This window comes from Narcine bancroftii, chromosome 3, assembly GCF_036971445.1.
Source record: "Narcine bancroftii isolate sNarBan1 chromosome 3, sNarBan1.hap1, whole genome shotgun sequence".
In the NCBI taxonomy this organism is placed as follows: Eukaryota; Metazoa; Chordata; class Chondrichthyes; order Torpediniformes; family Narcinidae; genus Narcine; species Narcine bancroftii.
In genome coordinates, this window is record NC_091471.1 from 243779301 (window position 1) to 243791845 (window position 12545).

Below are 12545 nucleotides of genomic sequence, written 5' to 3' on the forward strand. Positions count from 1 at the left end.
GACGGAGGAGTGGGGAATCTTGGAGCCTTGAGCAAAAGGCAACGGGCCTGCCTGGTTGAGAGTGGCCCCCAGGGCAAAGTCAGCCACATTGCTCTCTATTTGGAATGGTGTTGACTCATCTATGGCATGCATGGTTGCCTTGGCAATGTCTTTGACTTGTTGGGCTTCTTTTGTCAGGGGAAATGTTGTGGCTTTGACCAGTGGCCGAATCTTGTCTTCATAGTTGGGGACCCATTGAGCGTAGTAAGAACATGAGGCATTTCTTCAGAGCTTCTAGGGTATGTGGGAGGGGCAGCTCTGTCAACAGGCGCATGCGGTCACGGCCAATGATGTCGTTCTCAACAACACAGCTAAGAATGGCCAGTCGTGCTGTCCGGAAGACACATTTGTCATCATTATGTCAGGTTCATGCATTTCACTGCTCAAAGGGACTTGTTGAGATTAGCATTGAGGTCCTGCAGATCGTGGCAGCAAATGGTAATATTATCAAGGTAAGAATAACGTGGCCTGTAGGTTATAGTGGTCCATTTCCCATTGGAAAATGGAGATCCCATTTGTGACCCCATAAGGGACCCAGAGGAAGTGATAGAGACGGCCGTTCAGGAAGATCGAGAGATGGAGTAGACCGACCAGGTCAATCATGGAGAACACCTGATACTGTGCGATCTGGTTGACTATATGAGATTTGCAAGGAATGGGGTATGCATCTAGCTGAGTATACCGGTTGATAGTCTGGCTGTAGTCAATGACATCACTATTTTTTCCACATTCCTGACCATGACAACCTGGGCCCTCCAAGGACTATTACTGGCCTCGATGATACCCTCACTGCTGGAACCTCGACTTGATAAACGCCCTGTCAGCAGCACTGTACTGTCTACTCCCGGTGGCTACTGGTTAACAATCGGGAGTGTGGTTGGTGCATAGTTGGGGGGGGGGGGGGTCAACATTCAGGGTGTGGGGAGCTGTTCAAGAACTGTTTGTCGCAGATGGTAAGGGGGAGAAGGGCCCATCAAATTGCAAGGTGACCATCTGTAGTTGGCACTGGAAGTCCAACCCCAGTAACAAGAGGGCACAGAGCTGAGGCATGACGAGAATTCTGAAGCTTTCGTACACTGTGCTTCCAACAGCCAGGGTCACTACACAGGACCCATGTATGGCCGTGGAGTATGACTTGGATGTGAGAGATATCCTTTGTTTGGAGGGCCATACTTTAAGGTACAGACATTTAGCAGTATTGGGGTGGATAAAACCTTTTGTACTTCTGGTATTGAATAAACATGCCTGCTTACCTGTATGTTTATTATGCACCTGGTGAGTTTGTGCTCTCCCTCCTGATTTGGTGAGATGGGTGCCAGTATGTATTCTGTGTCCAGGTGTGTTGGGTCCCAAAATGGTCACCCTCCACCCCAAGATGGCCGGCCTCGACCTCTTGTTGTGTCATATGCCTGGGAAGATGATGTTTGGAGCACAGTCCTAAATGGCTCCCATGATTCGCTGGAGTGCAGGGAAGATGGCACCGATCACGATGCCCAGGGTAGTGAATGGCCGCACGCGGTGCTGCTAGACCTCGTGGATGGTATGGATTTGTAAACTTTGGCATAATGCCCCTTTTTTCAGCTTCCTGGACAGGGCAGTGCTTCCTCCAGTATGGGATCTGCCCACAAAAGTAACAACTGGAGGGATTGCCCATGATGGTGGCTGAGGTCGGATCATTAGAATAGTGGGTCAGTGTGTGTGACCAGTCACTCGCTGGGTGGGATGATGCCCCATCCCAGGATAGTGATGCCCATGGCGACCAAGCAGCCGAGTAGTCGTTGGAGTTCTGGAGGGCCACTTCCAGGGTCTCTGTAAGCTCGACTGCCCTAATCAAATCGTGTACCTATTGCTCCAGTAGTTGTTAGTGTATGTACCCGGAGTGGAGGCTGGCAACGTAGGCATCTCAAATGACGTCCTCAGCGGTAGATATGGGCTTACAGTTGCAGGGTCTGGAGGGCCCGCAGGAACTTGGTGCTAGACTCACCAGGGCATTGTTTTCTGGTGGCCAGGAGATGACCTCATTAACCTTCTAGCAATACTGGGCCTTGAGGATCTCCATCACTGCCTGGTAAGAGTTGGCGTCGCTGATCATGGGAAAAACCTGGGGCCCGACCCCACGAGAAGAGTAGTCTCAGCCGATCTGTGTCCCCGGTGATGGCACCTGTGGCTGCTGCCAAAAAAAGCTTTAGAAACATCATAGGCATGGCTCGAAGATGTTCAGGTGACCAGGACTCACTGTCAAGTTTCTCTGGTTTCAGATACTGTTCCATACTCCCTTGGAAATTTCAACGATTAAAATTGATGAACCATCACAAAAGGCTGAGTAGTGAAACAATCAGGCTTTTAACAGCCAAAGACTGGAACACTATCAAGCAACAATCCACCTCCTTGACTGATCAGAGCAAAAGGGAAGGGGCAGCCTGCAAGGGGCTATGGGTAGGATCAGTCTCGGGAGTGTTAGGTCTGCTTTGTTCATGAATGAGTGAGACAAACACCAGACTGAGTCGAAATCAGGGTTCTTTGTTCTTTATTACCGGATTGTAACACTTGCGACTAACAATGTTAGTCGGAGAATGCATTCTGCCGTTATCAGCAAAATGGTGATTTTTTTATACCCTTGGATACGTGCTTAGAACATCATCATATCATTACTTGTCCAATGACTAAAACTGTTGCTATCCTTTCCCTGCTAGCTTCCTGCCTCTCAATCCATCAATGTCTCTCTTATCTTGTAAGTACAAGGATGCATTCACATCTTGTTACAGCCCTGCACAGGGTAACTCCTTACACATTCCCATCTCATGATGTTTTACCTAACAGGAGTACAAGGACACCTCCCCTTCTTGTTACAGCCCTGCACAGGGTAACTCCTTACACATTCCCATCTCATGATGTTTTACCTTACAGGAGGCATTTCCAGTCGACAGCCAATCGCGGTGTAACAGTGCTTTACCGCAAGGTGGGAGGTCCAGTAAGAAGTTTAGATGTGGTTTTTGTTTTAAATTTCAAAATTCAAATTTATTTTCAGAGCATATACATAACTTCGCATACAACTTCATGCAGGCTGGGCAGAATTTCTACTTAAAGATATATTATATATATTCAAAAGGGATAAATGTAAACAAAGAAATAAATGTAAACAAACTACAATCCAGAAAAAGAATTAGTCATAAATAGTGTGCAAAGTTAGAGTCTTTAAATTAGTCTTTGAATGAGTTTGTCGTTGAGGAGTCTGGTGGAGGAGGGGAACGAGCTGTTCCTGAACTTGGTGGTGAGAGTCTAGTGGCACCTACTCCTCTTTCCTGATGGCAGCAGCGAGAACAGAGCGTGTGCTCGGCAGTGTGGATCCTTGATGATTGTTGCTGCTCTCCAACGGCAGCATTCCCCGTGGACTTTCTCGATGGTGGGGAAGGTTTGCCTGTGATATCCTGGGCTGTGTCCAGGAGGTATTGGTGTCCAGCCGGACAGTACAGTTTCCACAGCCCATTGTAGGATGTATGATGTAGGATGCAAAACAAAAACAACTTTAACTGCCATTAATCTTGGGATCATTGCAAAGCTGACAGAGCATTGTACTGTGCCAAAATGTGCATTCGAGCAGAGCTGAAAATTGCTCAAGTTTGAAACTTTGGTCATAACATTTTGCAAGACGTGTTTGCAGTTCTTATCTGGATAGTTCACGGTCAAATTCTAATTTCCAGACAAATGAGGGAAACCACGATTGTTCTCGGATTTTAACCAGATTTCTCAGTTTAAATAATCTCTTGAGTAAACAAGTATGATCAATATTTGCTTTTATTAATGTACCTAGCATAATAAATACCTAATTTGTTAAATATTAATAAGTCAGTGATGATTTTTTATATAAACTTGACCCGATTTGTAAAACTTTGCCCCAGTCGAGCGGTCTGCCAACATGGGGATGAAGCCACTGTTATTTGGTCTCTTGCTGTCTCTTCCTGCGCTGAGCCTGTGTTCTCCTTTGTAAGTACTTAAGTATATTGGTTCCTAGCACCCTGAGACTCTCCTGTTCTTCAGCATATTGAGGGGACCCTCTGCTGAAAATTAGGTGGGATTTTATCTCGGGTTGAAGAACATCCGACCTGTCGAGCCTGGTCCACCATTTAATGAGATCACGGCTGATCTGATGATCAGCTCATCTCCACCTACCTGTCCTTTCCCCAAATCCCTCAATTCCCCTACTTGGTAAAAAAGTTATCCAACCTTGTCGGAAGCATCTTGATTGATTTCTACTTGGATTCCTGCTGTTTCTCAATCCTGTTGCTTTTTATGAAGGGCTGGTGCACTTGATTCAAAAGAAATATTTTAAGATGTCAGAGTTTTCAGAGGAGATTGATTAGATTTAGTTCTAGGTGTGAGGGCTTCAATTATTTGAGAGATCAGAGAAGTTTCAAGATTCAATTTATTGCCTTTGTAATAAAACAGTGTCATATTACATGAAATTGCTTTTGCCTGTTGTAAGGCAGACAGATCACCATTGACAGAAATGGCTTGAAGCGCCTCTTACAGTCAGGACAGAGCAACACTATTAGAACTCCAGCGACCTGGGTTTGAAACCGACACTGTCGGTAAAGGGTTCTCCCCGTGGCGGCATGATTTCCTTCAGGTGCACTGGTTTCCTCTCACCCTTCAAAATGTAGGTCAATTGGGCTATTTGGGCAACAAGGGGTCACAGGCTGAAAGGGCTTGTTACCCTGTTGGTATGTCCATAAAACAAAATGATTGGCAGTGCCTTGAAGAGAAAGCAGTAGGACACTTTCCAAGAACCAGTGCAGGTTTAGTGGGCTTTGCTGATGGCAATCAGCCTCCCTGACACCAATCGCACCAGGAACAACAGCCTGAAGTTAAGCTGTCTTGAGCAGCTGAACCGAGTTAATCAGAAATGCCTGCTGACACTGTGATTGCAATACACAAAAGAGCTGGAGAAACTCAGCAGGTCACGGAGTATGGATAGGAAGGTTTCAGCCTGGGCTCTCCGTCAAGCTTGGGGGAGGGGGGGGAAGGGGTACAGGCAAGGTGGATATAGGTGGGAGGGCAGAAGAGACAAAAGCTCGGGAGAGGGGTTAGCTCTCTGAATGGAGAGGGAAGGTGGTGAGGAGCTGGAGACAGAAGGATTGAGGAAGGTGCAGAGGGAATGTTCCTCCAATTTCCAGGTGGGCATACAAATGGGTTGTCAGGAATTCAAACACTTTCTTTAAATACCCCAGTCGAACTATTCAAATGACTTCGCACTTGCAACTTTTGGTAATTTCATATTTCTGAATAGCATCAGTTCAAAAGATAGGCTTTCAATTATTTTCGAAGGGCATTGAGGGATATCCAAACAAGCTATCTTTACAGTGAAACCCACGTTCTGTAAATTAAATAAAATTGTTTTCTGAATACCTGACTCCCCAATGGTGAAATATTATTCCTTTTCTTTGTTTATCCTGCAGATATACGCTGACTGCGCCCAATGTTTTGAGAATTGAAAATGAAGAGACTGTGATTGTGGAAGCTCACAATCTCCATGCTGATCTTGAAGTGGACATTCATTTGCTTATCTTCCCTCAAAATCTTGTTTTATTACATCGGAGCAAAATCCATTTGACATCAGCAAACAAGTACATTGCTTCTGGCACTGTTAAGGTAAATGGACACCTATATTAAACTTCTTAGCTTTCAAAACTCCTTGTACTTTTTTACTTCAAGTTACACATGGGGAGGAGATTTTACCACCAATCTTTTGTTTATTATAGAAACATAGAAAATAGATGGAAGAGTTAGCCATTTGGCCCTTCAAGCCGACCCAACCATTCAATTTGATCATGGCTGATCATCTACTCAGTACCCGGTTGCTGCCTTCTCCCTAGACCCCCTGATCCCCTTAGTCACAAGGGCCAAATCTAACTACCTCTTAAATATGGATAAGGCTTCAACTACTTCCTGTGGTAAAGAATTCCACAGATTCACCCCTCTCTGAGGGAATTTTTTTTCTCATCTCAGTCCTAAACACTTCCCCCTTATCCTTAAACTGTGTCCCCCGATTCTGGTTTACCCCAACATCAGGAACAACCTTCCTGCCTCCAGCCTGCCCAATCCCTTAAGAATTTTATACATTTCTATAAGATTCCCCCCCTCAATCTTCTAAATTCCAGTGAGTATAAGGCTAGTCGATCCAGCCTTTCTTCATATGTAAGTCCTGCCATTCCAGGTACCAATCTAGTGAACCTCATTTGCTCTCCCTCTATGGCCAGGATGTCTTTCCTCAGATAAGGAGTTGAAAACTGTACATAATACCCCAGGTATGGTCTCACCAGGACCCTGTACAACTGCTGTAGAACCTCTCTGCTCCTGTACTCGAATCTTCTTGCTATGAATGCCTACATACCATTTGCTTTCCTCACTAACTGGTCTACCTGCATGCCCACTTTCAATGACTGGTGCCCAGCGATACCAAGTTCTCATTGCATCTCTCCTTTTCCTAATCTGTAATCTATTTAAAAATGTGTGGCAAGGAAGATATCCCTGATGGATTACAGATCACACCAAATACAGTAAAATCCCCATTATCCAGAATAAAGGTTCCCTCATTGTCACATATAATACTACATTTAGAATGAAATTCTTTAATTTTTTTGTCAACCGTAAGGCAGACAGAGTCGCCACTTTTGTCCCCTCACAGAAGCCCACAGCGCCTGGTGTCCCCAGGCGGACTCCCCTCCAAGTCCTGACCAATCCCGAACCTGCTTAGCTTCTGAGATCAGACCATCCCAGGCATATTCAGGCTATTAGCTGCTGTCTAATTCAAGCAACTGTGGGAAAATAAAGAGGTAAAAAAATACAAAAGACCAGCATTGGTACCCCTAGGGTTAGTTCACCAATTCATGCAATCTCAATCAAACAGCAAATTCACTTATCTACCTGTTATGGACAGAGGAAACTTGGGACTATTTTACGCTGGAGCATGAGCACTGCAAGACTGGAAGAGCCGCATCACACTTGAGTGCTGAGCATGCTCAGTGCGACAGTGTAGCAATACATGACCAGTACCTGATCTGAGTAAAGATTTGTGCTTCTAAACAAGTTTTTCCTGAGTTTTTGTTAAGACCGCCGATGGTACAACTGAGGACATAACATGGTAGCAGTGGTGGGATTGATAGAAACCCACATCATATAGGAAAAACAATCCCTATAAACCAAAATGAAAAGGAAGAAAAGGAAACAATGAAAAAGCACCATTGCCTGATGACCAGGGCTGGAGAAGAAAACGGCTGTAACAGCAGCATTTCACCCAGTTATGGACGGGGAAGCCAACGACATCATAGAGGCTTTTCAAAAGTTCAAGCAGAATTGCAACCTGGCATTCAAAAGTGTCCCCGAGCTCATGGACATGTCCCCTGAATGCTTTGATGACACAGTTGGGTGCTTTGGGAACTTTGAATCTTCTTTGGCTTGGCTTCGCGGACGAAGATTTATGGAGGGGTAATGTCCACGTCAGCTGCAGGCTCGTTTGTGGCTGACAAGTCCGATGCGGGACAGGCAGACATGGTTGCAGCGGTTGCAAGGGAAAATTGGTGGGTTGGGGGTTGGGTGTTGGTTTTTTCCTCCTTTGTCTTTTGTCAGTGAGGTGGGCTCTGCGGTCTTCTTCAAAGGAGCTTGCTGCCCGCTGAACTGTGAGGCGCCAAGATGCACGGTTGGGTGCGATATCAGCCCACTGGCGGTGGTCAATGTGGCAGGCACCAAGAGATTTCTTTAGGCAGTCCTTGTACCTCTTCTTTGGTGCACCTCTGTCACGGTGGCCAGTGGAGAGCTCGCCATATAACACGATCTTGGGAAGGCGATGGTCCTCCATTCTGGAGACGTGACCTACCCAGCGCAGTTGGATCTTCAGCAGCGTGGATTTGATGCTGTCGCCCTCTGCTATCTTGAGTACTTTGATGTTGGAGATGAAGTCGCTCCAATGAATGTTGAGGATGGAGTGGAGACAATGCTGGTGGAAGCGTTCTAGGAGCTGTAGGTGATGCCGGTAGAGGACCCATGATTCGGAGCCGAACAGGAGTGTGGGTATGACAATGGCTCTGTATACGCTAATCTTTGTGAGGTTTTTCAGTTGGTTGTTTTTCCAGACTCTGTTGTGTAGTCTTCCAAAGGCGCTATTTGCCTTGGCAAGTCTGTTGTCTATCTCGTTGTCAATCCTTGCATCTATCCTTGCAAAAGATAGATGAGACCTACAGGGGATGCAAGGGCAGTGTTGGCATCGCAGGTGACATCCAGATCTTTGGCAGAGACGGGAAAACCCATTATTTCCACCTACATGAGGCCATGGAGAGAACAAGAGGGGCCGGCATCAAACTCAATGCAGACAAATGCATCATTAAGGTGGAGGAGTGCCAGTTCTTCGGAATGGTGGACACACCTGAAGGGGTCGGGCCAAGTCCAGAGAAGGTAACAGCCATGGTTGAAATGGAACACCCAAAGGACATAAGGGAAGTAAGAAGCTTCCTCGACCTGGTCCAATATACGTGTTCCTTCATCCCTCACATGTCAGACCACACAGCCAATCTCAGAGAGTTGCTGAAAGAGGATGTGGAGTTTCAGTGGTCACCATCGCATCAGTGAGATTTCGACAAGCTTAAGGAAATGGCCTGCAGAGAAGTAGAACTGAGCTATTATGACAGGAAAGAAAATGTCACATTACAAGTAGATGCTTCCACCAGAGGCCTTGAGGCAGCATTGGTGCAGGAAGGAAAACTGATAGCCTTTGTCTCAAAAGCCCTGACAACAGCAGAGACCCAATAGGCCAATATTGAAAGGGAGCTGTTGGCAGTCATATATGGATACGAAAAGTTCCACAAATTTTTCTATGGGAGACGGTTTGTGGTAGAAAGCGATCATCGTCCGCTGGAACACATCCAGAAAAAGAACCTATGCAAGGCACCAGCCAGACTACAGAGGCTATTCCTCTGGCTCCAATGTTATGACTTTACCTTGAAGTACAGGCCGGGGAAGGAAATGGTGCTTGCGATACTTTGTCATGTCTTTCCCAAATGAAAAATACGAAATGAAAGACATGGAAATCAAGATACATCACCTCGTCAGGGTAACCATTAACAAACTAAACCAGATTAAAGAAGAAACCACAAAGGATGAGGTGCTGCAGCTGCCCTCCAAACAGGTGATACAGGGATAGCCATAAAGGATAAAACAGGTACAGCCTACAATACGTCAGTATTGGTCTGTCAGGGACGACATATCCCTGGAGAACGGTGTACTGCTGGCTTGGCTGATAATACCAAAGACAATGAAAAAGAAATTCTCCAGGAAATACAACAAGGCCATGTGAGAATGGAGAAATGCGAACTTAGAGCAAAGCCAAGAGTTTACTGGATAGGCATGTACAAGAACATCGGAAACATGGTGGCTACATGTCCGGCATGCCAGAAATACACAACAAAAAGAAGAGATGATACCCGTGGAAATACGCGCCAGGCCATGGCACATCGTAGGAGCAGACCTGTTCACAGAAAGCCAAGAAGGGTATCTGATTGTGTCCTGCTACTTCTCCAAATTCCCCTTCATCAGGAAAGTGAAGGACCTGAAAACATCGACCATCACTGCTGCAGCACATGTGATCTTCACAGAACAGGGGAGACCCGAACAAGTGATATGTGACAAGGGGACCCAATTCACATTGCGTGTATTCAGAGAAATAGCTGCAGAATATGGGATCACCATCACTACTTCATCACCACATTACCCCAAGGGCCATGGATTCATTGAGAGGCTTGTACAGACAATTAAACACTCTCACAAGGTGTTGAGAGACATAGGAAGATCCCTACCTCGCCCTTCTGTCACTGCAAGCCACGCCTTTGAGGGCTGACATGAAATCCCCAGCAGAGCTTCTGAATGGCAGAAAGTACAATACAAACCTGCCAAGCAAAATCCATCCACCAGACGACCAAGAGGAAACAAGAAGAAAGCTGACTAACATACAAGAGGGAATTCATCAACATTGTAATAAGCATGCACTAACAGGACCAGAACTTTTCCGAGGGAAGCATGTGATAAACACCTGGAGCCCAGCAAAGATTGTTGGACAAGCTGAGACGCCAAGGTTGTACATCATTGAGACAGAATCTGGCAGGTAGCTGAGACAAAACAGAATCCACATTCGCCCAACCCCAGATCTGACACAGAAAGCACCGGAAGCACCAGCAGCTTCTAAAAATCCAACAACTTGTGAAGGAAAGAGCGTAGAAACCCCAACCAACAACACCGTGAGAACTGAACAGCAAGCAATGGAAGAACCGAGGCAAACCACACCACCATCTACAACCGTAGCAACACTACCGAACCAAACAGATGCAACAAGGTCTACGAGGTGGAGAAGCAACATCCTCTCACCAGTGCGATAGCACTGAAAAGAATAGAGAACTGCAATTGTGTAATTAGAATAATTAATTCTTAATGGCAAGTGCAGGTGAAGAAGCTGTAACAATGTATTTTAAATAAATCTTTTAATTTTTAACAATTTCCAGGGCGCACAAAATCAGTGAACCGGTGCGGACTCGAAAGGCCAACATGGCCTGTTTCCGCTCCGTAAATGGTTATATGGTTATATACAGAGGAAACTTGGACTATTTTATGGTGGAGCATGAGCATTGCATGACTATAAGAGCTGCATCACACTTGAGTGGTGATCATGCTCAGTGTGACAGTGTATTAATACCTGACCAGTAACCTAATGTGAGTAAAGATTTAAATCTTTGTGCCTTCATGGCCTGAATTTTGGGGTGAAATATATGGGGGGAATAACATAGTAATCACACCCATTGTGATTCTGTTTCTTTTTTAAATTATTGCCAGGTACCTGCAGAGAAACTTCCAAAGGATTCCAGAAGAGAGAATTTTGCAACTTTGAGAGCAATTTCAAACTCTTTTACTCTGGAGTGCATTATCCTTATTTCACAACAAACAGGACACATCTTTATCCAGACTGACAAACCAATCTACACCCCAGCTCAAACTGGTAAGTCTGGTTTTAGTTTGACTTTATCTGTCCTGTCCGTGTGAATGGCGTGAGTGAAGCACAAAGACCATGAGGCCCTTTCAAACTGCCGTTCCTGAATAGCCCTCCTGGGACCGCGTGTGACTCCTGGGTCTTGGGTGCAGGATCCACTTTTCAAATGGAAGGCGGACCTCCCTGCTAAATCGCCAACCCGGCAATTTAAGGGGATCCCACCCCGCGATGATGCGGTGAATGATGTGTCACACCCTCACCCTCATGCACTCCCTCGTCAGCCCCTGGTTAAAAAGTATTGTCTTAAATGTTGTGATAATTGCAATGTGCTGCTGCTCAACTTATCCCCACAAATTACACACACACACACACACACACACACACACACACACACACACACACACACACACACACACACACACACACACACACACACACACACACACACACACACACGTTGCGTTAGAAGTCTGCACCTACCATTCTGCTCCCTGCAGGCAGCTGTCAACGAGGCAGTCAGGAGACCCAGGCAGACGGGGAAGTCATGGGGCAACCGGGATGGTCTACCGGCGGGGCACTCGGGGCAACTGGGGTGGGCTGCTGGCAGGGCAGTCAGGGGATGACTGGGGTGGTCTTCCAGCGGGCACTCGGGACTGGGGATGTCTTTGCTGTTTTATTCTCCACTTGCCAGAAGTTCATGATGTTCAGATGCTGGTGACGTCTGCAGTGCTGACATCACCGGAGTAAACAGGTCGGCCATTTTTGTTTTCAAATCTGCCCTAAAGGAGGCCTGAGTGCGTTTAACTGGGTTCCCTGACCACCTCTGAGGTAGTTCAGGGACCTGGTTGGGTTCTGATTGAGATGACCCGGGTGGATCCTTTCAAATTGCCACGTATGTGGGGTGCTAACCATGCTAATTGCATGGTTAACCCATTTTACAGAACAGTTTGAAAGGGCCTAACGTTTAAGTCAAGTTTATTATCATCTGATTGTACAAGTACATCCCGACGAAACAGCGTTTTCTGGTCCTCGGTGCAAAACGCACAGACACACAATCAGAGATAACACACATACTGACAAACAATACATAGACAGGACAAGTATTCACATATACAAATAAATAAATATTTGTTTTGTAAATGTGGGAATCTCCGTTGGTTAATGCGAGCAGTGCCTTTGCTTGTTCAGCGTTCTCGCTGCCCGAGGGAAGAAGCTGTTCCTCAACCTGGTGGTGCTGGCTCTGATCCTCCTGGAACCCTTCCCCGCAGCACCAGCTGAAAGATGCTGTGCGTGGGGCAGAAAGGGTCCTCAACAATTTTGTGTTTCAATACAAAAGGGAGACTGGAAAAGACTGTAAAGAGTTGTGATCTCAACCAGCGTCAGCCTCTAGTGTGGCCCCCCACCCCCCAGTAAGAAATACTTCCAAAAGTAGCATGTGCAACAGGCCCCATGTTTTCAAGGGCTAAATGCTTGCAGATTT

At 46.1% G+C, this 12545-nt stretch overlaps 1 protein-coding gene across 1 annotated transcript in view; it reads left to right on the forward strand.

Moving 5' to 3' along the window:
• The first annotated feature begins 3914 nt into the window (after positions 1 to 3914).
• Positions 3915 to 12545, forward strand: part of LOC138758436 (complement C3-like) — a 120175-nt gene continuing 111544 nt past the window's right edge. Inside the window, exons 1-3 of the mRNA XM_069927346.1 lie at positions 3915 to 4023; positions 5496 to 5688; positions 10912 to 11074. Coding sequence (XP_069783447.1) covers positions 3956 to 4023; positions 5496 to 5688; positions 10912 to 11074 — 424 coding nt within the window. The 5' untranslated portion in view covers positions 3915 to 3955. The remainder of the gene's footprint in view (positions 4024 to 5495; positions 5689 to 10911; positions 11075 to 12545) is intronic.